We start from the raw sequence: 22,819 nt of genomic DNA on the forward strand, positions 1-22,819 counted from the left end.
TTCTACTGTTCACTCTGCGTTTTAAGGCCCTTCCATACTGTAGCTCCCCGTCTCTTGTCTGTTGTATTGTGCTAGACTTTATTGCTGTGATGTTTTATTTATATTTATAAAAGAAAAGCAGCTGGAGGAGGTGATGACTCTCAGTCTTTTGCTGTATATATTTGAATGTTTTCAAATTGCTATTGCCACAGAAAAGCTTTCTTTTGACTGTATTTACCCACTTCATTCCAAAATGCAAATGTGTGCCATCATTTCCAGATTTTACAAATTATTCTTCTACACACTGCATGTCCGAAAGTCAGATGTATATTATGTTCGTTAACTTGGCCATAATAAAAATCAATGGGTAAAAAAATAAAGGAGGCTTCTTTTGCCAAAAATATAATAATGACATTTATTAACAACAGTCCTTAGTAGAAAGCCACACACTGGAAAGAGATTATATACATTCAAATGTAAATGTCATGGTTGATATTTCTGGTAAGACAAATCCACACATCAGCTGGGGACCACTTTGGCAAATAATGTCCACTTCTGGCAAAACCTGAGTGTTAAGAATAGCTTCTTTATGTCTGAGATATTCTGACAAAAATGAAAGAAAACTCAGAAGAATCACATACAGTGTCTAAACAATCTCATGTCGTTCACACCATTGTCATCAGCAGACAAAAACAAGACAGCGCAGATAAACAAACAGACAATGACAAAGAAAATGACTGACGCCTTATTCCAGCGTCAACAGTGAAATGACACAACTGCACTCATGATATTGCTGTATTAGAAAAAAAAATGTGCTTCTGCATTATAACACTTGTAAATGTGATATATTTTTCAGTCCATGCAGAAATTAAACTGAAACTTTAATTCACCATTTTACTGGTCAGACATTTGAAATAATATTATTTTCTTTGTGTTTTACGGATCAAAGAATTGATCACTTGTCTGGACTCATTGCATTTTATCCACTACATTCAAACTTTTCAAACATTTAATACACTCAAATAAAAGTTACAACCATCGCCTACGTATGGAGTCTCCCATTCCACATAGCTTGTATAACCCTGACCTCAGTAGACTACACAGAGCCTATCAAGGCCAATTTAACACCGACACACCACTATGTACAAATGCAGTGGAGTGAAATGTGCGTTACAGCAATACAGTTTTTATGAACCAGAAAGTTCCTGGACTCGTCTGCTGAAATGACTGACAGCTTATCTCAAAGACGTAAAAAACACACGCAGTAGAACGGATTAATACCCCGGCAAAAAAACAGACAGAGCACTGTTGTGGTTTTGGGATCACTGAGGAATAAGTCACTTTGTGGTTGTGTGCGTTATCGCAAAGAACTGCCCCAGCTTTAATCCTATAAAACCATTTTCAGCCTATTCAATATAATCAACCAGAACAGATCTTTTATTATTTGTTCTCTGTAGTGTTAAAACCTGATAAGGCCCCTCAGCTTAACTGGCGCTGGTGTTGTCCACAGTTGTGAGCAGGTGCAGAAGCTTGGCCCTCTGGGACGGGGAGATGCTCTGGCTCATGTGGATGATGCAGTCCATGGCTACGTCAGGGTTGGCCTGCACCAGGCTACAACACAGGAGGAAAACAGTGACACAGACAAAGCTGTTAAACATAATAGGTGAGAGTGAGGAGACAGTACGAATGTCTATCCAGTGAAATTGCATTGAAAGTAACCGATTCTACAATCATCCCTCTGCACTTTGTTCTGCAATTTTATTTTGTTGTTGAAGAAAATTTGACTTTCTGTGTCCCCTGATATACAGAGGACACTCAATTTCGGTTTCCGACCACCATGATGACTCTTATCTATATTAAATGAGTGTGCCAAACCCAAAAAGCATCCTAGAGAGGTTTCAGTGAAAAGCAGTGAGGACTATATGGGAAACTCCTTGATTTATTTGAACAGTCAGTGAAATTAAAATTCTACAGGCAATTTTAGCTCAACGTGGCTGAAGAGATAAAGTGACTCACTGAGCGATTGACTGTGTCACTACTGGGTGACTTAGGATAGCATTTCCCCTTCACTGATTCCCGAGTTCATTAAGACGTAACACATCAATCATGCTGTTAATGGTCCTCAAAATGTTTGTGTGTGTGTGTGTGTGTGTGTGTGTGTGTGTGTGTGTGTGTGTCTGCATACCTGCGGATGTGCTTCAAAGTGTTTTCACGTTTCAAGTACTTGATGTTCTCTCGGATAGCTGATCGAGCGCCGTCCTCTGTGGACAAATGTTTCTCAAGCCACTCGACTACTGCTTGGTTATTATCCCAAAGGTAAGCCTGGGAATCCAAACAGACACACCTTCAAATCTCTTACCGGTTCAGTTTTTAAAAATGAATTGTTAAAAGTTATAAAGTGTCACTGGGCACTGAGAAGACGAGCATGAAACAGGCTTTAGGATTTTGGGTCTCTCTAAGAATGACAGGTAGATAAACACGGAGCAGCAGAGAGAAAAACTATTGTGAAAGCTACACTCAGTGCTTCTATTGCATGCTGGGTATTGGCAAAGAAGATAAAAATACACTCTTGGTGTCGTTTCATTACCTTGACAGTTCCCTCTGTTTCAACAAACCAGCGTCGCAGCATGGACTGCATGTGCCCGTCACTGAGGTCCTTGTTGGCCTGCAGAATCTCACATTTCACCACCTGCTCCAACAGGAGGCGACGCAGACGCCAGTAGAAGAAAGTCCGCACGTTCTTCCAATCCAAAATATCCTGTCAAGAAGCCCATTGTAAAACAAGTTACAGCAGCTTGATTCTCCTCCGAGTGCAGTTTAGTTTTCTGCAGCATACTTTACACACGTATTCCCTCACTTAACATCAGTGTGTTCATGAAGTGTTCACTCACAGTGATAACTCCCTTCTCCTGCATCCTCCCTGGAGTGTCATGCAGGTCTACAAACTGCACCGCCACCTGGTGGTAGATGGGCGACAGGAATTCCTCCCTTGCTTTGAGCTTCAACTCCAACTCTTTGCATCGTTTGTCAGGCAGCTCCGGTGAAGCTGATGAAAAAGAAGAAGAGCTCTGAGTCAGCAATAATACAACTACCGTATCAAGAAAACAAGAAAGAAGTGACCATATGAGTTAGGATGAATAGCATTTACCAAGCTGCTCAACCAGACCGGCATAGACTGAATCTAGTCTTCTCATGGTCTTCAGAAGGTCTTTCCTCCTGAATTTGATCTCCACTGTCCCCTCAGCCTCCAGCACGCCCCCTCTGGACAAAAAAACACACATCAGGGAGATAAAAAGCACAAACTTATCATCATAAATCTGTTTTTAAGTTTAGAAACCTATTTTTGTAACTATTAAAACTCACGTACCTGCTCTCCCTGTCAGCATAGAGCTCCATACACAGCGGGTTGATGGTGGGGTCAATCACCACCCAAGACCCTCCCCTCAACTCAGCATGAGGTGGGATGTACACCAGCACTGGCTGGTGGAAGCCACGCAGGGCATCAACTATATAGGCCCCAAACTTCAATATCTGGTCATACATATCTGAGAGAGAAATTGGCAAAAGAAGAAGTTGTTTTGTGACCGTGTCATGATCTCTATGTTGTACAGTCTCTCTGTAGTGTTTAGCTTTAATCCTATACCCTTCATTCCCCCAGAGAAGCCCCTCCAGTTGGCAAACACCATGAGAGGCAGACGTTCACGGTTGAAGTCGCAAATGGCCTGAGCCGTTTTAAAGGCTGAATCTGGAAACCACACCTGGCCCGCCTGCTGCAGAACCTGACACCAACATCAGAAGAAGTGAGAATCTCTTCTACTCAGAAAAGTCTTTTGTATGATGTAAACATGTGGAGAGATTCACTCACTTTAGATTCTGAGTCCAGGTTGGCTGGATCAGCAGGGACGGTGAACTCGACTGTGCGTGTTTCAACAGCAATGACACCAAGAGGGATTCCCCCTAACCTGTATTGGTTCAGCAGTGTTAAAACTCAGCTATAGACTTGAGGGTTAATATACTCATCTAAATAGTTTTGTGAATATAAAACACATTTACCGAGCTCTTCCCGCTACGACTGTCTGAGCCCAAGACTCCATGATCTCCATGAAAGAGCCGTGGTCGAAGAATCCGCTCTGCCAGGCGCCTTTCACCGCTAATGACACCAATGATGAATATTTATAACAATCTTATTTATTTCATTTCCTAAGGAAAATTACCTGAAAATGTGGGAGTTTAGATCATGCAACTCACTGGGGTGAGGTCTCCCCGCCAGCATCCAGCGAGGGTCGTACGGTGCTTTTGTAGGAGTGAATTCTATTTCTCTGTCTATTGGATCTGTCGTCGCTATGACAGGCACAGGGGAGTGTTTGTTCTGTGAGGAGAGAAGAGGAAGTGAGTGATGTGGTTCAGTGATTGTACAGTATATAGATCTGGATGCAACAATATATGAACCTTTGGCATGTAGGAGAGCCACTGGAGGATCGTAAAGACGCCGTCAAAGTCATCTGGCACGGTGGTGTGAGTGACTCCATTATTGTGCATAATCTGGACTCCTCCCAGCTGGTTGTTTGAAGTGTAGACCTCTCTGCCCAGAACCTGTGCAGATACAGGGAGATACATTTCTTTAGTTGAGTTCAAGTTAAATTTTGAAGCCATCATTTGTGTGACCACTTCTTTCTGTGGTGCACCGAAGTCATTTTTTCACCAGCTGTCATCTGTCTGGAGCTATAATTTTCAAACACACTGCAAGAACTTGGCTCTCAAAAATGAAGGGAAAACAATAAATAGGGAGAAATATTACTTTACTTTATCCATTAAATTGTGTGTTAACTGAACAAGTTTGACCTGCTGAGATTTCTAAAATGTGTAAAAGCTTGAAACAAGTAAAATGCTTCAACATAAATATTATTGCTAATGTTTATCTGTATCTTTTGACAGCATATTTTGTCTCACAATACCAATAAGTCTCCCCTGTTTTAGCCTCAATAGTTTGCTTTCACTGCTGCATTAAACGGCTACAAATTCCCCCAGTATAAGCTAAACACAGTGGCTGTGATGTCCACATTCTTATTTATTGTATATTCATGAAAAACAACAAGGTGGGATAAACCAGCAAACCTTGTTCAGCGCTCCTGCTCCTGTCAGGATAATGTGAGAGTTTTCCACCTGGATCACCCGCTGTCCCAAACGGACCAGATAAGCTCCGATTCCAATAGCGCGACACGTCACCTGCAAGAGTATAAAGCTGCTTAAAAAAAGAAGTCAGAGAAGTTGACTGACTCTGTTTGTCGAGGGAAGTCAGATCCAGACTCTCACCATACTGATTGTAATAATCTCTTCATAGGCCTGAGAAGATTCTCCAGCGATCATACCAGACCCTCGCAGGTTCTCAACCCCAAGACCTTCATCTTTCCCGATGACGTCAGTGATGATGTACCTGTAACAGATGGGCATGTTGGTAATATTAACAAACTTCTGTTGCCCCACCGGGAAAAGCATCAGGTGGGCATTAACGTCATAAGAATAAAAACTCTACCTGGACTCTCCACCTTCCTCTACATGTTGACAGTGAACTGAGTTGGTGGAGCTGATGCGTGTGTAGTCCTGTGGCGTCAGGTAGAGGTACTTGAAGCCCTGCAGAAAGATGTGGAAATGACTTATAATAAGAAATGTCAAACCGCACATACACATTGCCATTTCCTCTTCAACTGCAAAGTTGAGAAACATATCTCAGCAGTTACCTTGTAGGGGTCAGCGGGGTCAATCCATGCCACCTGGAACATGTGTTTGACTTCTTCAGCCAGGCCGATGCGTGCGCCACTGTTTGCCGAGATGTAAATGCGGGGGATGCCCTCAGCCCGAGCCAGCTCCGATGCCCTGAGGAACAGCTCATCCTCCTGGGGACCAAATGAGCCGATCATGTGAGTGATGTCATTACAGATGACAATGATGTCCCTGCTGTCTGGGCACTCTGGAGTCTTCATCTTCATCTTGAAGGCCACCATTCCCATCTGTGGATGAGGTTATAGTGGTTATCAGTATCATCACACTGAGCAGGAATGAAGTACAAGTGTAGTAGTTCATGTAAATGTCCTAAAAAAGCTCACATCATTGTCTCCAGGCTGACGGTTCATCTGCACCAGTCGACCCTGTGGGTCCAGGACAAGCTCGGTGCACATCAGTACGTCTTTAGGGCATTTGTCCCCTGGACCCCACAGCTTGAATAGAGCCTAAAAGCAGATTTCCAGTTGAGTAAGACCCCTTTGAAAATCAAAGACAAAAATATTTCAAATTGAATGAGTTATCAGTACTTGTCTGAACATCTCAGGGAAGTCATAGACATATGTCGTGCCAAGAGTTTGAGCCTGGAAGCGTTTGGCCTGCAGCAGGTCTTTGGTCACATAGGGAGTGTTGATCAGCATGCCGTGCAGAGGACCCTGCTTGTCTCCATACGACTGGAACGTGATCTGCAAAGCCAAAGACAATGAGGTGAGTAAAGTAAATGTTTATATGGCACTAAATAAGCATCCATAAAAACACACACACACACACACACACACACAACACAACACGACACACACAGTCCTCACCTGTCCAGAACTCGGATCAGTGACTTCCTTGTACAAACTTATGTCCAGATAATAGCCAGACTCATTAGTGAGAAACAAGCGGATAGGAACGGCATTTCCTGTTGGCGTCAGGCGGATGTTTATCTTCAGCTCCGCCTGCAGGACCCGCAGCTTCCAAAGACGGCTGCCGTAGCGCATCACCATAGAGCGGACAGACTCCTCTATCTGATGGAGCCCAAGAAGAGAACAAAGATGTTAACAAGACAACTGAGTGGGGAATCTGATCAATTTCAAGGATTCAATTAGTTTGATGTATGTGGATTTTTTAAGGTAAAATCCCAACAAAACATTAGCACCACATAAAAAATATCAACTGTTAACAACAGTAAAATATTTACAGGAATCACAAGCAAAGAAGTATCAAGCAAAAATGAGTGAAATAAAGAAGTGAAATACAGATAAACACTTCATAGATGGTAGCGTATAAAGTATGTACTGGACACTGACTTTAGATGGGTCCATGATGACAGTTGGGACAAAGTTGAGGAAGATGTGGTTACAGTCTGTGCGGACACTGGTGTTACTGAAGGCCACTTCCAACTCATCCATGGCCTCCAGTAGGAGACGTTCTCCCTCGTTCTGCAGGTACTCAAAGGAGGCTTCCTGGTTGTTTATGGAGGGAGATTTGATCGCATGTTAATACTGACGGACAGAAATTAGCATCTTGATATAATCTGGCACATTTACATGTTATGTCCATTAATGTGCACTGCCCCACTCAAATAAACAAATAAAACACCAGCTAGAAACAGCACCATCTAATATTCTTTAATCAAGCTATCAAAAGGCTATTTTTGAGACAGTTATTAAGCTGTACCCTCTTACCTTTGTAATGAGATCTGAGTGGCGGATAATGGCTCGGATGAAGAAGCGGTAGTCAGTGACTTCAGCACCCTCCTGAACCCGAGCAGCACCTAGGTAGAGGTGCATCTTGTGGTTGGCACAGGGAACAGCTGTCAGGTCAAAGTTCCTCATGCGGTTGAGCTCCAGCTGAAAGGCTAAAGCGGGCTCCAGGTTGCGGTAAATACGATCCTCCTGGAACTGAGGAGAAGCACAGACGGGGCCGGGGTCAACAATCTCCTCAGAGAGCAGCATGGCTCATCAAGTGAATCCAGGTTTCTTAACACTCACCCCGTCTCTAGCTCTAAAAGTGAAGAACTTGGGAAATTCTCTCTGGCAAAAGAAATCATAAAAGCTTAACATAAGTACAAGTAGTAGAGTATAAACAAAAAACTTAAAATGAGGCACTGGTTCATTCTCTTCAGTTTTCATCACAGTAACAAATATTTTCTACGTGTTTTCCCATGATGACCATCTATAGTCTACTGTGCATGAAAAAGTTAGATGAAAATTTGGTCATAAACGCTGTAGAGAAAAGATTATATACACATGTATGAATAATAATAGCAGGTCAAGTGAAAATGATTCACTTGGTGAATTACCTTCTGCGCAATCAAAAATGTGATCCTCCTGATTCCATACTCAAACAGGATTGTTCTCTGTAAAAAAACAAAAACAAAAAAACACCATTTTCATTTCAGTCATTAACTTTCATAAGAATCAGCTGTGTCTTATACTATATCTGAAGACTGACCTTTGACTGGGCGAAAGCAGTAAAGGCTGTGACCAAGGCATCGTCATCCTCTGTGTCTGCTGTTTTTATGGACACATTAATGATGTGGATTGGGTTTTCCTTCGTATTCTGTACGGGGCAGAGGAGAAACAAATAATCTGCAGAGACACAGATGAAAACAGCCTTTTTATTCACAGGTTAGTGACACTTGCACAGCACTTACCTTGACGTTTTCCTCCTCATAGAGACTGGAGCAGGACTCTGGGAACGGAGCACTCTCCAACAGTGGTTCAGCAAAGCTGGAGAGAACTTCATCAAAATTCCTGCAAAAAATGAAATAACACATCAGCATGAAAAAAACAAGTTTTTACTTTGATCTACTTATCTTTGACATTTATAAATAGCCAAATTCACCTTTTAAAGTCGTCAAAACACTGTAAAGCCACCATAGCACCCATGCGTTGGCAGGGTGGAGACAAAGCTCCCTCCAGGAAAAGCTCACTGCCCTGTCGCCTCATTTTCAACTGGCCTGATGCATTCACTGGCAGGGGAAGCCTGAAAAAGAGACACACACAGGCAGTGATAAGAAGATAGGACCACTGAATTATCATATAGAAAGCTTTGCTTTAGGGAAAAACACTGAACAGCCAAGAATACAAATATTGGAACAGAGAGCAATTAAAGCAAGTTTGGATGAAGTCTTATGTGTTTATATCACAGTCACATTGAGGTGACTCATTCATATATTGAATTGGGAGGGAATAGTGAATTATTGTTACCATGAATAATTGTTACTGTTTCCAATTGAGGTGCAAATCAAGAATCAAAATCTGGTGCTGGTGAATACAGGCTCCCCATTTGGTGGCAATCGATAAAATCTCAGGCTTGAAGTTTTTAAGAGGAACATGAATAACATTAAAGATGTTCCTGTCAAAAAGCTCAGCGTAGCTTTGAAAGTAGAAAGAAGCACAAAAAAAATGGAGAAGCTCAGATAAACAGTGAATTAGGAAGGACTTGTTAGAGGAGTCCTTAGGCGAATATTTCTGGTTTCACAGGACGGAAGGAAAAATCAACACAGTGCATCCAGCATGCATTGCTGTGAGACATACTGTACACGCAATCAGGAGGTTTGGCTGGCTGGGAGGAGCTTTACTCTACCTGTTCAGAGTAGGGCTGCTCCCTCTGAAATAAGATGATTGACAGGTGAATATTAGCAGCGAATCAAACTGCACCCCTTGCTCGAGGCATTATGATTAGATATAAGCAGTTTCTGATGCTTTGCACATTCATATTAATGTCCAGTGGGGAAAAAACACTGCATTCACAGTTAGCCATGAGCTGTTATATTATAGCAGTCATTTATAGAGGGCTCTGCACCACTGTACTGAGGATGACTTTGATCTATACTGATATACTGTTGAATTATAAATCAGGACAATTTAAGATGAAATGATGCCCAAGAGCTGAGGGACACTTTAAAAATAGGAATACTTTGGTTTAATAAAAAGCTGCTCAATCAGTTGAAGGCTGCTTGGTCATCAGCACAACTTAAAGGTCTCAATCAACAGAAGAGCTGAGTCAAAATGTGCCCAATCATTTGTCTGTGGCTACAGAGTCTTTGCAGTTCAGCGCAGCGAAGGCAACATTACCTGTTTGGATGTGATGATGGCAACATGAACTGGAAGTCTACGGCGCATGTTCCATCCGGCAGCTGGTGATGCTGGATGCTGTTTAGCTCATAGGCGATATAAGCTCTGCGCACATACACCTGAAAGTTACGACAGCAGAGTGAGTCATTATCACTGACTGAGCAATAAAAATGTACAAGAGAGAAATCCATCCGTGTGAATCTGTCGACCATACCTCCAAGGCAGCCATGCACACAACTTGATTGGAGTGATAGAAGAAATTGGGCAATACATCAAAAATGGAGGTTTCAGAGAGAATGAGTTTCTGTGGGAAATGAGAAGAAGTTAAATTCATTTGACCACCGCTGCTTGGCTGCCATCAATAGATGATCACAGTTGAACCAGTCCTCACACACAGCTGACCTTCAAGTTCTCTGGGCAAAACTGGTGGCCATACATGTCAATGGCTGACAGGAAGATGGACTCCACCTGGTTGTGTCTCAGTTCATACGACGGTAAATGGGAGGCAATCAAGACCTATGAAACAATATCAATCGATATAAGTGGGATAATCTCACAGGAAAAAACAATCAGTTTCTCATAAAATATCCCTTCAATGCAATTTAAGGTTGGATTGACCTGGCAGATCATTGTGCTTCACCTATATACTCAAAGGTGATTGAGTGAGATGAGGTTTGTCTTTACCTGTCTGGCTCTCAAAGCCACCTTTGAGTTCTCCATCTTGCTGAGCTGTGTGAGTTCATTCAGAATAGCCATCAGCTCATCCGCCAGGGTGGGATCTCTTCCACACAGTTGGTCCTACACAAAGTTAAAGACACACATCACATCACAAAAAATTCATGCAAGAAGAATGATCGATGTGCCCACATGAGTGAAGTCTTACTATGAGCATTGTGACCAGGATGTTTTTCTTGGAGACTTGGGCATGAGAAAAGATGTACTCCAGAACAGGACTCATGTCAGGTTTGTGCTGCTCTCTCAGGTTGATGACACACTTGTCATAGTGAGCTGTTTGAGAAAGAAAACAGTAAAAATAATTCGACTAAAGCTCAACTGCACTTAGGAGGAAGAAAATGCCTCATTTGGAGTTGTCAGTTAAGGTTGAGTATTTATGTCACCTTGCTGAAACTGCATCTCTACTTGCAGGTAGCGCTTCAGCACATCGAGAACCACAGACTTCATATAACCACGGACTCCACTGCGGTACCTGAGGAAACCATGTGTGCGATGCAACACCGATATCATTCATGTGTTGAAACCACAGCACAAGCTGCATGTGATGAAAATGAAAACACAAACCTCTGCACCAGCTGTACAATACTCTGGGTGTTCATGAAGAAAACCTCTCGGTCAGCCTTCCTCTGTAGTGTCGCTGCATGGCTGTCCAGAATATTTGCAATCTGGAATGAAACAAGGGAAAAATCATTGTGATACATTGACAAAAGTGACCGTTTGCATTTAAACAACTTGCTACGTGGCACAATTTCAAGCAGCACTGTGTTGTTGCATGGTTTTTACCCTCTGACTGGGGAACTGGCAGAGGACAGAGGTGATGTTGCTGGCATACTGAGCCATGACTTTACGGATATCTTTCTCAACACTGGGTGGAATCCGACTCGCCACGCTCGTCATGATCTCCTGGAGCTCCAACAGCGGCAGGGAGGGGTCTCTTAGAGTCTTCATCAAAGTAGCCACCCACTGTTTTAGCTGCAAAGATTAACATAGAAACCCCCAAATGCTCATTAATAAATCAATAAAACCTAATGATGCCTGTAGTGCAGCATCCTATGGTGGCGGATGGACTTCACCTTGCTGGTGAAGTAGGGTTCTTCCAGGCAGTAGCCATCCATGACTTTAACCAGGTTTTCAAGCACGCTGTGGAACACCTGGTGAAGCTTTTCTCCAGTCATGGGCAGTGGCTGCTGGGGTGGCAGCGTAGCAGTGTTGAGCTCCACCTGTGACAGAGGAAGAAATTGGAATGAACATTGTCAATTATTATTTGGAATTAACAACAATATACAGCTCTGGAAAAAATTAAGAGACCACTCCCAAAATGATCAGTTTCTCTGGTTTTACCATGTGTTTGAGTAAAATTAAATTACATTTTTTTTGTTTTATTCTATCAACTACCGACAACATTTCTCCAAAAATTGAAAAAAAATATTGTCATTTAGAGCTTTTACTGGCTAATGACTAAACTAGTCTAAATAACAAAAATATCAAGTCTTTTCAGATCTTGAATAATAATAATAATGCAAAGAAAACATGTTCATATTTATTCCTAAAGAACACAGCAAGAATATTTTAACTCAGGAAAGGTTTATAAATCAGTTCTTGTGGGATAATGTCAATGTTTAATCCCAGCAGTGGTTTTTATAATCTTCCTATAAAATCAGATGTGGTTCAGGTGATGACCTCATCAGTGTCTCATTAAAGCAGAAGTAAGCGATCCGGTCGTTTTGGCTAATGCTGCGTTCCAGGCAGGCTTTTGAAACCGTAAATTACAGCTTCAAGTCACAATTTACGACTTTGTAGCGTTCCAGACAACCCACTCGTGTTTTTCCGACCTGTTTTACCTGTGAAAGTCACTATAACGGCCACTCGTAACTTCCGACCCGTGAACTCGTACCAGATCGAACTGGTACAACTTCACAGGTCGGAAAAACACGAGTTACGGGCTGCCTTGAACACACCATAACAGTCCTCGTCCCTACGTCACCACATTCAGGCGCATCCCTTGGCTGCACACACAGCCCTGCATGCCGTTCTCTCTCCTCATTGGATAAAAATTGTAGGATACAAGAAAAGTTTTCTCTTCGGCTCAGAGCAGAGCAGAGGGACTGAGAGACCCGTGTTTCGGTCCAAACACTCTATGTAAGTGATTGCTGTCGGAAGATATAACTATTTAAGACTTATATTAACACAAAAATATCGCTTACTTCTGCTTTAAGTAGACTGAGTTGTGTTTGTGTTGGTATTTAAAAAAGAAAAGAAAAGAACGACTGTCATACATGTAGAGATGCTTTTAAGAAACATTTGTGAAAGTGGTCTCTTTTTTTCCAGAGCTGTATATAGTATTTACAATGTGGGACAGAAGAATATCCATCTTCAGGATGTGTAAGAGATTGGCACAATTAGGAGACTCATCTCTACTGTTAACAGTGATTTTGGGATAATATACCCGATGTATACTGCTGGGGTCGTCCAGTTCAATGCGTGCCACCACGCAGCCAGGCTGCAGCACTGCGCCAGGTCTCTTGACAAAGTGGATACAACCGGACTGCTGCACAGTCAGAGTCATCACCATCTTCATCACCTGAATCCACAGTACAAATATCCAGTCAATGAAAATACCAAAATACAAGACACATGTGAAATCACAGGCACGGTAAATCTTTACCTCAATCTCAGCGTAGGTCTCTCCTTCAACAATATGACCCCCATCCTCAATGATGTACTGCAGCAGTTTGCCAGCAGAGGGCGACCTTAGCACCGTGGGATCTTTCTCCTTCTCAAACACACAGGTCTTGTTGCCCACAGTGATGCGGTAGCTGCAGGGTTCAAATGGTTTTAGAAATGAGTAAATAACCAGAAGGAAAATAAGAAAAAAGTGATTCAGTGAGATGCATGGTCACAGTCTTGCCTGTCCACTTCCTCTTTCATGTAGGTGGTGTGGCTGCTGCCATCGTAGGACAACAGAAGACCTCCATCACTAAGCCTGTGAACATCTATCTCGATGTAGGAGCCGTTCATCATGATGACATAAGTTGTTGGGGACTGGCGAGCCACCTGCAGGCAGCATTCATTCATGACCATTTATTGATTAAGAAGGGTAAGAGGTTGAGTCGAATGAGGAACATGTTGAGGAAATAAAGCAGATACCTTGAGGCAGAACTTCACTCCCTCATATATTAGGTCCAAACTGACAGAGTTGAGGAGACTGGCTGCAGGCAGTACCTGGCCTCTAGGGATGCAGCAGAGAATGATTTTAGAAGTCAATTAAATGAGTAAGAACTGCAGGGCATTGGTAAGAAGAGATTGTGTCGACTGACCTTTCCAGGGAATGGAGGTAGTCAGACATGCTCTTTCTGAAACTAGCATCAGCAACATGTAAAGCCCCACAGACAATGCCCAGCATGGTATCTGGTCTCTCAGCCTGCAGAGAGAGCACGTGACTCAAATGATCCAATAAAACAGAGAAGCCACACAAACTCTGGCATCAGATCTTCAGTCTTTTACCTGCACTTTCTCTGCAATCAGATGATCAAGCCATCCAGTGTCAATGTCATTGTTTCTGAAGCTTTCTGTCTCCAGTAACTTAATGAGGTATTCAACCGTCGTCCTGAAGTCGCCTCTGATGGACAGCTCTTTCAAAGCCACCACCATGTTCCTGAAGCATATGGAAAATATAACATAAACAAACATGTTCTCTGAGATTAGGAATTAATCAACAATACAATTATTAGATTTCTTGTATTTCCTTCAGGAAACTTTAGTAGCGTATTTAAAACAACACTGAAAATGTAGGACAACTGGATTATTTGAAAAGGTGTATGGCATTTTGTCTTCTAAGATTTTATTGTCCTGTTGGCAGGTCATTGCTTTTTCAACATACCGGTAGTTTTATTACATCATGAGGAATTGCAACATAAAAGCAGATTGGCATTACTGCCTGTTGCCTCAGAGCTGACAAGCGTAGACACCCGACAGCTGTAATAGCTAAATATCAGATATCAGATAAATCAGCCTCAAAAATAAAAAGAAAAGGCTTACGAAATGGCTTCTTCACGGTTCTCGCCCCAGGAGAAACAGTGTCCGAACTGTGAGTCTGCAAATTCATGCAGACCACCAGTGGCGCCCACACTGAAATAACCCCACACGTTTTTACTGCTGCGGAAGTTCAACTCCTGCACGGTGCCAGAACTGGGCTTGAACCCCTGTGATTGATGACAAATGGACGAAGCAACTTTATAGCATGTCAATGAAACTGTGTGTTTTAAAGTGTTGATGAAACTGAGCTTTACCTCATCAGGGTTCTCACTGGTGATGCGAGCAGCTATGACGTGCCCTCTTGGACTTGGTGTGCAGTCTGGAGTCTCAAAGTTAATGATGGTGTCGCCCCACGGAGTTTCTCCATAAAGCAAACGGAGGTCCTTAATTCTATGAAGGGGAACTCCCATCGCAATCTATTATGGATGAAACACTGAGTTATAACCGGAGGGATTTACTATTTATTGTGTGAGTGTCCAGTGACAGAGGTTTACCTGAAGCTGAGCAGCAGGCAGGTTCACATCCCCGATCATCTCCGTACAGGGATGTTCAACCTGCAGTCGAGGGTTCAGCTCCAGGAAATGGAAACTTCCATCTTCAGAGAAGAGATACTCCACAGTACCCGCACTCACATAGCCCACCATCTTGGCAAGACGCACTGCATACTGACGCAAAAGGAACGAGGTGACTAAATGTAAAGCTCAGATAACTAGATTGGTAATACCGGTATATTCATTAACACAAACTAACCCGTTCCATTTGCTCAAACGTTGAGGGAGCAGCTATGGTGGCCGGAGCCTCCTCTATGATCTTCTGGTGCCTTCTCTGGATGGAGCAGTCTCGTCCAAACAGGGAGATGGCGTTTCCATACTCATCAGCCAGTATCTGAACCTCGAGGTGTCTTGCATGCTGAGCCAGCTGCATTATGAAGATGGGTGACCCAGGTACCTCTGTCTGAACCTGCATTCACAAGAATCAAAGAATTAAGAAGACGTATGCCAAATTACAAAAAAAAAATCTGGTATTAAGCTGGAAAATGTAAAGAAGGAACCTGTCTGAAGGAACTTGCAAAATCCTCAGAACTTTCTACTTTTCGGATACCCTTTCCACCACCGCCCTCCGAGGCCTTGATAACAACTGGGTAACCAATTTTCTCAGCTCCCTGCAAAGACACAAAACATAAAATATAGCTTATCAAAAGACACTTGCTTGAAAACTATAATTTTAGGAAAAAAAGAAGCTAATGTAACGATATTGATATAACGACTTAATGCTTAATATGCTTACTGCCAGCCCATCATCCACATCATGAACACAGCCCTTTGCATAGACGTCTGGAGGAACACTGATCACATTGTCCAATCCTTGGTCCTCCTCTGCCCAGTCCACTCTCAGACCTGGAGCACAAAGACACGCCAAGTAAGAACATTAAAACGCTGTTACATACAACACACGCCACATCTAACCCTGTGTGGACAGCACAATATGTCCAAACCCACATTATGTGAAGTGAGACGGTGTGTGGAGGTAACACATCACCTGATCCACTCCATGGTAGCGTGGGAATGTCAGCACTCTGGGCAACAATGGATGAAGCCACCTTATCCCCTAGAGCCCACATGGCCTTACTGGATGGCCCTGACAGATACGTTAAGCATTAGCATAATTAAGTAAAGAGTTTTGACACAGGTATAAAACAGCCAAATGAAAATAATACAAATATTCCGAGTTTTGATATAACATATGTCTATATACCTAAGAATGATATCTCTGCTTTGTTCAGGAGCTCGGGCAGTTTGGGATTTTCTGACGCATGGCCCCAGCCGGCCCAAACCGCCTGTAAAGAGTAACAAACCAACAGAATAATCATTTACACAGCTTTTTATTAACAAGTAGTAAAGTCAAAAAGGAGAAGTTCAACTCAGAGGACACAGGGAACAGCTGTGTAGATGATTGTTGAACCGTACCTGCACTGGGATTCTTTTTGCAATGTCCACTATCAACTCTACATTGGCATAGTTGTTATTGTTGGGCCCACCAGGTACAGGCACATAGTGATCCGCCATTTTAATATATTCTACAAGAGAAAAAAGCAGACACTTTGAATATTCATTCGGTTAATGTTCACAAAGAATCACTTTGATCAAACAGCTGACTGTTTCCAGTCATCATCCAGATAACCGATTACTGGCCAATAAAAAATTGCATCAAGCTCACAATGACCTGCATTGGCTTTCAAGTCTTCGGGGGTAACCATGACCACAAAGCGAATTGTCCTCTCATTGCGAAACATTTCGTAGGCCCAGCGACGGATTGAACGCATACATTTGACCGCAGCGATGCCATTGTTCGCTATCAGCACCTGTGACGGAGTCAGAAACCTCTTTAGTGGCTTAAAACAGATAGAAATGGGACAATAGTGCAATGTGATCAATCAATGAGATTCAAAAATACAGGAAGGACTTTTTCTGTTACCTTTTCAATGACACGGTTGCCACCAAATCTGGTGACAAACTCAGCAGGAGAGGCCACAGTAAAGTCCCTCTGCAGATCCATTTTTCTGTGTTCACGTCCTTTTCTCACCAAGTGAAGGCCAGACATGCTAGGCCTGCAGAGGAGAGCTTGTGGTTAGTTTTCCCCCTCAATAACACAGACACTTGGATCTATTCAGTTTTACATATAAGCTGCAACATATATTAAACAATCCAGAAAACTGAAGCATGTACAGTATATCAATCTCCATAAAGTTAGAACCAGACAAGGAAGAGAGACACAGACTACAGAGCTCTTCAGCAATCACAAACTGCATGAGAGCAACAAGTAGCCTAAACAACAGCACTGAAAATCAAAATATCAGTCAAAGTTCAGCCTGCCCCTGCAACAGGCTACGGACAAGCCCATTTATTTCTGCCTTTATCTTCAAAATGGCACTTTACCGCCGCTCTTCTCAGAAATGCGTCATTCCAGCCAACTGTTATTATTTATTATCAGAAATTAGACCAAGACAATCAGTCTCACTGTCCCTTTTTATCAGTTGTTCACGACAGCCAAGCCAATAAAAGTAAATGTGTCATACACACTATACCTTCGCCCAACTTTGTGTGCTAACAGGTGTACACTGTAGTTTGAAACAGTCCCTGGAGAAACCATTGATTCAACACTTACATCCATTAAGTATAATTAGTTTCGATCAACACAGAAGTCAAGTGAGAATATAAGTGATGAATGTACCTCTTTACTGTGCTGGGTGTTTCAGTGAATGTAATAATGTAATCATATAAGATAACAGGTTACCGAAAACATAAACTCAGTTTTTATGCTACTGAAATGAAATGAAATGAAATCTAATTTAGCTCCCTGTTTGACAAGAGATTCCTTCAAGAACATAAAAACAGCTACATCATTAAATACAAAAGTAGTAAAACTGAAAACACTGAGTTGGCTATTTTATTGTTTATCATTACAAATACCGTAACACAAAGGCAACAAAGGCACTGCATTTTCCATGTTGTGCAAAACTTGAATAAACAGAATAAGACCATCAGGTAATTTACATACCATCATTATCTGTCCTGTTCATTCCAGTATCTCACTGCAGTTGCACCACAAGCCACTTGTACCTTCATAGAAATTCAGTGCTCTGTAAAACTATCGTTGAGAAATAACCGTGTTTCATCAGTGAGCTACAGTATATTGTGGAGCCGGAGAGCAATTCCAACCCGGGAGCTGATATGAACTTTAAACTTAACTCTGTATTGTACAGTCCACTGTGGAAATCCAGATTGCACTTGGTTATTGAGGTAGTTTTTGATAACCTTTTCCAGCTCCGTGTCATGCACCTTCGATCCGCTTTTTCCAGCACGTGTTGCACAATATGACAGGGTGAAATTAAACAATAAGATACCGAGTAATCAGTAAGTATCTATTTAAAAACATGACTTCAGGACAAAAAGGGTCAAACTTGCTTTCACACAGCACATTACTGCCCTGGTCCTCTGGTGTGTTTCACTGTTCCCCACATTAGAGACTGCACGTTGCTGGAGTGTTTGTTTTATTTCCTCAAACTTACATGTGCCAAGACGAGCGCCGGACTGTTGCATAACAACCAGCAGAGCGATTCTTCCTGTTCAAGAATTTGTCTGCATAAGCTGCTTCAACATCTGCCGAAGTTTAGAACAAGATAACTGTGCATACTTTAGTGTTATTCCTGCCGCTCTGAAATGAAGCATGTGATAACTGTCTAAAGAACAAACATTGAAGCGAAAGTATCAAATTACAAACAACAACAGCTTCAAACCTCTTCCTGTGACTTGCCTTTGGAGATATGGGAACAAGCTGAGACTTTGGCAGCCACTCTCCTCCATGATACACCCAACTGTATTGTTCCTCACTACTTAGTGGTAGAGATAAATTTCTACATTTAAGACCAAAACAAAGAGACCGTTACAAAGTGCTTCCTCCCAGGCACTCCCTCCCCTCTCTCCTCCCACATGTGCAGCAAAATATCAACAGATTCCCTGTGACAGATCACAGGCTGCTCTTTACAAATACACAACGAGCTGAGGTTAATACCGGCACAAAAGGATTTATTCTACTTCATTAACAAAAGAAGGCAACAAGTATCCAGACAAAATATGCAGTCAAAGATAAGGGCATGGAGAAACTGAAACCTTTATGAACCCACAAGACTTTTTTAAAGGTTTTTTAACATGCATTTTCCTTTTAACTATTAAGATGTTTCTAATGCTGCAGAGAAAATTCTCTTACCGTCCTGCCTTTCATGATGATCCCCACAAGTCCCGCTAAGACACATACCCCCATGCACGAGTCAATCCAACTAAGCCTATGAAGTGTAGCACGTCGCTGTGTGCAGCTGATCCTCCATGATATCACATACCATCACTGGGTAGAAAAAAAGGAACTGAACTATGCCGAGAGGGATAGAAAAAAAAACGGGGGAAAAAATAAAACAATTCGTGAAGGATTTCTAAGTGTTTTTGTTTGCCGTAGTGTGACCTGGCGTCACACTACAGGTTTCAAAGTCACCTCTTGTTCCAATAATAGAGCCGAGGTGTTTGGCATGCGACAATAACAGCTCGATGCAGTCAGGTGATAATGCACAGCTTGTGGAGACAGGGCACGTAGAAGCATTTCACCTATGTGTGGCCACATGAGGGGAGTCCTGAAAACCTGCCAGGCCCTACCAAGCTGACATTAAATTGGCACAAATAAAAACCAGTCTTACTTGATGCCTGTGGAGCTGGACTGTGGGACGGCAGAGGACGCCTGCTGAGGGGCAGATTTCAGGGTGGCGCTCGGGGGCTGAGATGTACCACTTGGAGGTTTGGTGACCAGAGGCTCCTCATCTGACGAGTTATCCTCCGATGCTCCGAGAATGAACTTCAGGCGTTCCCTCGCCTCGGGCCCCGAGCTGAACATTGGCCCTTTGGATTTGTAGGGTTTCTGGGTGGTCAGCGGCGCAGATGACGCGTTTGAATTTACTTCAGTCTGCAGAGGCTCAGGATCCACTGTTTTGACATCGGGCCCTGCAGACGCACCGTCGGCCAGAGGACTGTTACTCTCATTGTGTGTTGAGGTAGTGGGCGCCGTCGACAGGGAATGTTCATCTGGAGGAGGGGAGCACGCAGCAGACGTGTCCTCCTCGGCTGCAGGGGGACCACCTCCAGACAGAGATCCCACTCCTTTTACGAGCATCTCCACTGTCTTGGTATTAATCCTCCACAGCAGCAAAAATATCCATAGGATTAATCCTAAAACTGCAAACAGGAGCATTCAGACATCTTCCTGTGACTGCAACAAGAACAAGAACAACAATTATAATCTATACCACACAAGAAAATAAATCTACACATCTTAAAGGGGAGCAAAGTCTGACCTCAGGGGAGCACTGCTGCATTATGTGATAACAGTTGGGTAAAGATTTTTGTGGCTCCAGACAGAGCTGTCCAAAATCTGAGGAACTGCCTCAAGCGACGTCACATGAGTCAGTGTTGTTTGGGGCTGAGGTCTACAAGTCTGCTTCTCATCTCTGCTAGAGAAGTAGTGGCTCAAAATAACACATCCAAACCTGTAGTGACTTGGGTAGAGCTGCATTGTGGGTAATATACACTTACAGTTCTGATGAGCAAGAAGAATATGTTGAATAAAACTAGATTATACCTCTGGGGGGAAACTGCACATCATGAGTCTGACAATGTCATGGCAGAGCAACACTAAATCAGGGGAGCAGTCTTTTAAAAGATGTACAAAAGCACTTTATCAATCAAATATCAAATCAGATTAATTTGTGACAGACAACCCAGTTATTGTGTATAATTAAGTAATATTTTGATAGAGTGAACTTAAACAGTGTCGCCTTTACATACTTTATACACTAATCACCCAATGTGTGTGTGTTAGGCTATTTGTTCTATATCTCTATAGCATTTCTCTCCATTCACTATTTTAGTCCAAGGACATTTGTCCTGAGGTGAGGGTCAGTTGCCCTCTCAGGACTCAGGGGCATTCTGGGTAATATGAGATAAGGTCTGTGGGTTAGGCTCAACTCAGCAACAGACTGAGGAAGGAAGCTCAAAATTCTTACTTTTGTATCAGTTCAGTTTAAAAACGCTACTGAAGTGCAAAGAGTCGTTTAAATAAAGTTAACCAATTAATTATGCTTACATTGTAAGCAATGATTAAAATGTGTCATATTCACACTTTTCTTGACTGTGATTCTTAGAAATCAATGAAGGACTACAGCTACACAGTTCAGTGTGCCAGTAGGACCTGGCAGGCTACATGCTCCAGCCAGTGTCTCATAAACAGCCTGTCTGTAACAGCTGACATGAGAGCCAAGTGTGGCTGCTGCTTCATATGGGGTAAAGGTCAACACCCAGGGAATGAAGGCTGAAGAGGAGGAGGCAAAAACATCCACACAAACAGCATTAATGAGCACCTGGAGGTACCAGAAATCTAGAAGTAAAAATAAAAAGGACATATCAATGTGCAACCCATGTGGAAAAATGTACAGATTCTTCACGTTACTCAAAGTTCCCATGTCAAATAAAACCCAAATATATTAATATGCAGCCCATGTGAAAGCAGCAGACAGGGAGGCATTTGTCCTCAAACGCCCCTTTGATCTTTTAAAGAAACAAATGACAGACTGAGTCCATCACTTTTACATGAATGTCATTGCTTTTACTATGTAGCTATTTTTTCTATTCCTTTCATCAAAATATTGTCATGTCATTAAAAATCAGTGCTTCCAGTAATTAACACTGAAATTAGAGGTTAGTTACTCCCCAAACCCCCAGTTCATAATAAGGATAAATTAGGTTAAAGTGCACCACATGATGACCTCAACGAACTGTCAAATGGACACATATGTTATCAGACTGCATGTGCCTCTTAAACCTGCAAAACTGAACCAAATAACTAAATACATGCGCTGACCTCTTCTCTCAACACTTGTCACCCTGAATGGCATTAAAAGGCTGCAGGGTCTCAGTCAGATCTGAGAGAACAACTACAGTTCAATACATTTTCAGTCAGCAGCAATAAGCTGCTTGTAGAGACTTAACGTTGGGCCAGTTTGTTTCAGCCAGACGCATTTGAGGATTAAACTGTTGAAGTGAATTGTGCAATTTGTAATAAACTATATATAAAAAAAAACACGCTACTTAAACTTACCACTACAGGTAAAGGACAACATTGCTCTGGCGTTGTTATTGTTGCTCGGCTAACGAGCTAGCTGACAGGAAGACCACTGTGTTTCCTCATAACTTCACAGTGGTCCGTTGTTTTTGAATTAAAACACTTTCCTCGCAGCCTGTTGGACTCGACCGTTGGTTCAAACTCCGCTGTAAGTTAACGGACCACTGGGTCAGGATTTAATAATGTCTCATGCCAGCTGCAGCAAATGTCAAAACTACCTACCACCGGTCCAGTCTCTCTCGGTACCACCACCAACAGCAGCCCCTCCACCTCCACACCACCGCTGGTCACCTCCTCCGACCCAGAGACCCCTCCTCCCTCACATAGTAAACATAGTGGGGGGAGGGCCTTGGGAAGACGGAAAGATCGTATATGTGTACGATGCATCAGTACAGGCAACAGTGTCTAAGAAGACATACAACAAAAAAGAAAACAAAATCTTATCAACAGGAATAAAATAGTCAAATCGATTTAAAAAATAAATAAATGAATGCTTTGTTTTC

At 42.5% G+C, this 22,819-nt stretch overlaps 1 protein-coding gene across 8 annotated transcripts; it reads right to left on the minus strand.

Annotated features, from left to right (window-relative positions):
* Positions 1-412: 412 nt before the first annotated feature.
* On the minus strand, positions 413-22,608 carry acacb (acetyl-CoA carboxylase beta). Of its 8 annotated transcripts, none has more exons than XM_083979527.1 (54): positions 22,539-22,608; positions 19,843-20,408; positions 17,073-17,205; positions 16,821-16,959; positions 16,565-16,674; positions 16,353-16,434; positions 16,137-16,235; positions 15,885-15,994; positions 15,649-15,759; positions 15,348-15,557; positions 15,092-15,262; positions 14,852-15,013; positions 14,601-14,764; positions 14,067-14,217; positions 13,880-13,983; positions 13,710-13,791; positions 13,471-13,616; positions 13,228-13,378; positions 13,009-13,143; positions 11,636-11,782; positions 11,346-11,534; positions 11,127-11,227; positions 10,946-11,034; positions 10,711-10,835; positions 10,512-10,625; positions 10,230-10,343; positions 10,042-10,131; positions 9,828-9,946; positions 9,337-9,360; positions 8,593-8,733; positions 8,402-8,501; positions 8,200-8,307; positions 8,048-8,104; positions 7,737-7,778; positions 7,431-7,646; positions 7,053-7,208; positions 6,567-6,770; positions 6,288-6,443; positions 6,084-6,206; positions 5,718-5,987; positions 5,513-5,610; positions 5,293-5,413; positions 5,095-5,205; positions 4,429-4,572; positions 4,228-4,348; positions 4,033-4,129; positions 3,845-3,941; positions 3,623-3,758; positions 3,347-3,524; positions 3,128-3,240; positions 2,871-3,025; positions 2,567-2,737; positions 2,165-2,301; positions 413-1,590 (listed from the first exon to the last, which is right to left on the minus strand). In XM_083979527.1, exons 2-54 carry the CDS (start codon positions 20,388-20,390, stop codon positions 1,464-1,466), a joined length of 7,299 nt encoding a protein of 2,432 aa, XP_083835653.1. In that variant the 5' UTR covers positions 20,391-20,408; positions 22,539-22,608; the 3' UTR covers positions 413-1,463. The 8 variants fall into 8 exon arrangements, with proteins under 8 accessions (XP_083835653.1, XP_083835654.1, XP_083835655.1 ...); XM_083979528.1 differs by having other exon boundaries at positions 19,843-20,402; positions 22,532-22,592; XM_083979529.1 differs by lacking the exon at positions 22,539-22,608 and adding an exon at positions 22,293-22,512.
* Positions 22,609-22,819: the final 211 nt, after the last annotated feature.

Source organism: Trachurus trachurus (assembly GCF_905171665.1).
Source record: "Trachurus trachurus genome assembly, chromosome: 9".
Lineage (NCBI taxonomy): Eukaryota > Metazoa > Chordata > Actinopteri > Carangiformes > Carangidae > Trachurus > Trachurus trachurus.

Excerpts from the sequence above, each read along its gene's own strand:
- acacb (XM_083979527.1), bottom strand. The coding sequence starts at position 20,390 with ATGCTCCTGTTTGCAGTTTTAGGATTAATCCTATGGATATTTTTGCTG. Across the intron at positions 17,206-19,842 it reads TCCAGCTCCACAGGCATCAA|GCCTAGCATGTCTGGCCTTC; the intron begins GTAAGACTGGTT and ends TCTCCTCTGCAG. Across the intron at positions 15,263-15,347 it reads CGTTTGAGCAAATGGAACGG|TATGCAGTGCGTCTTGCCAA; the intron begins GTTAGTTTGTGT and ends CTTTTGCGTCAG.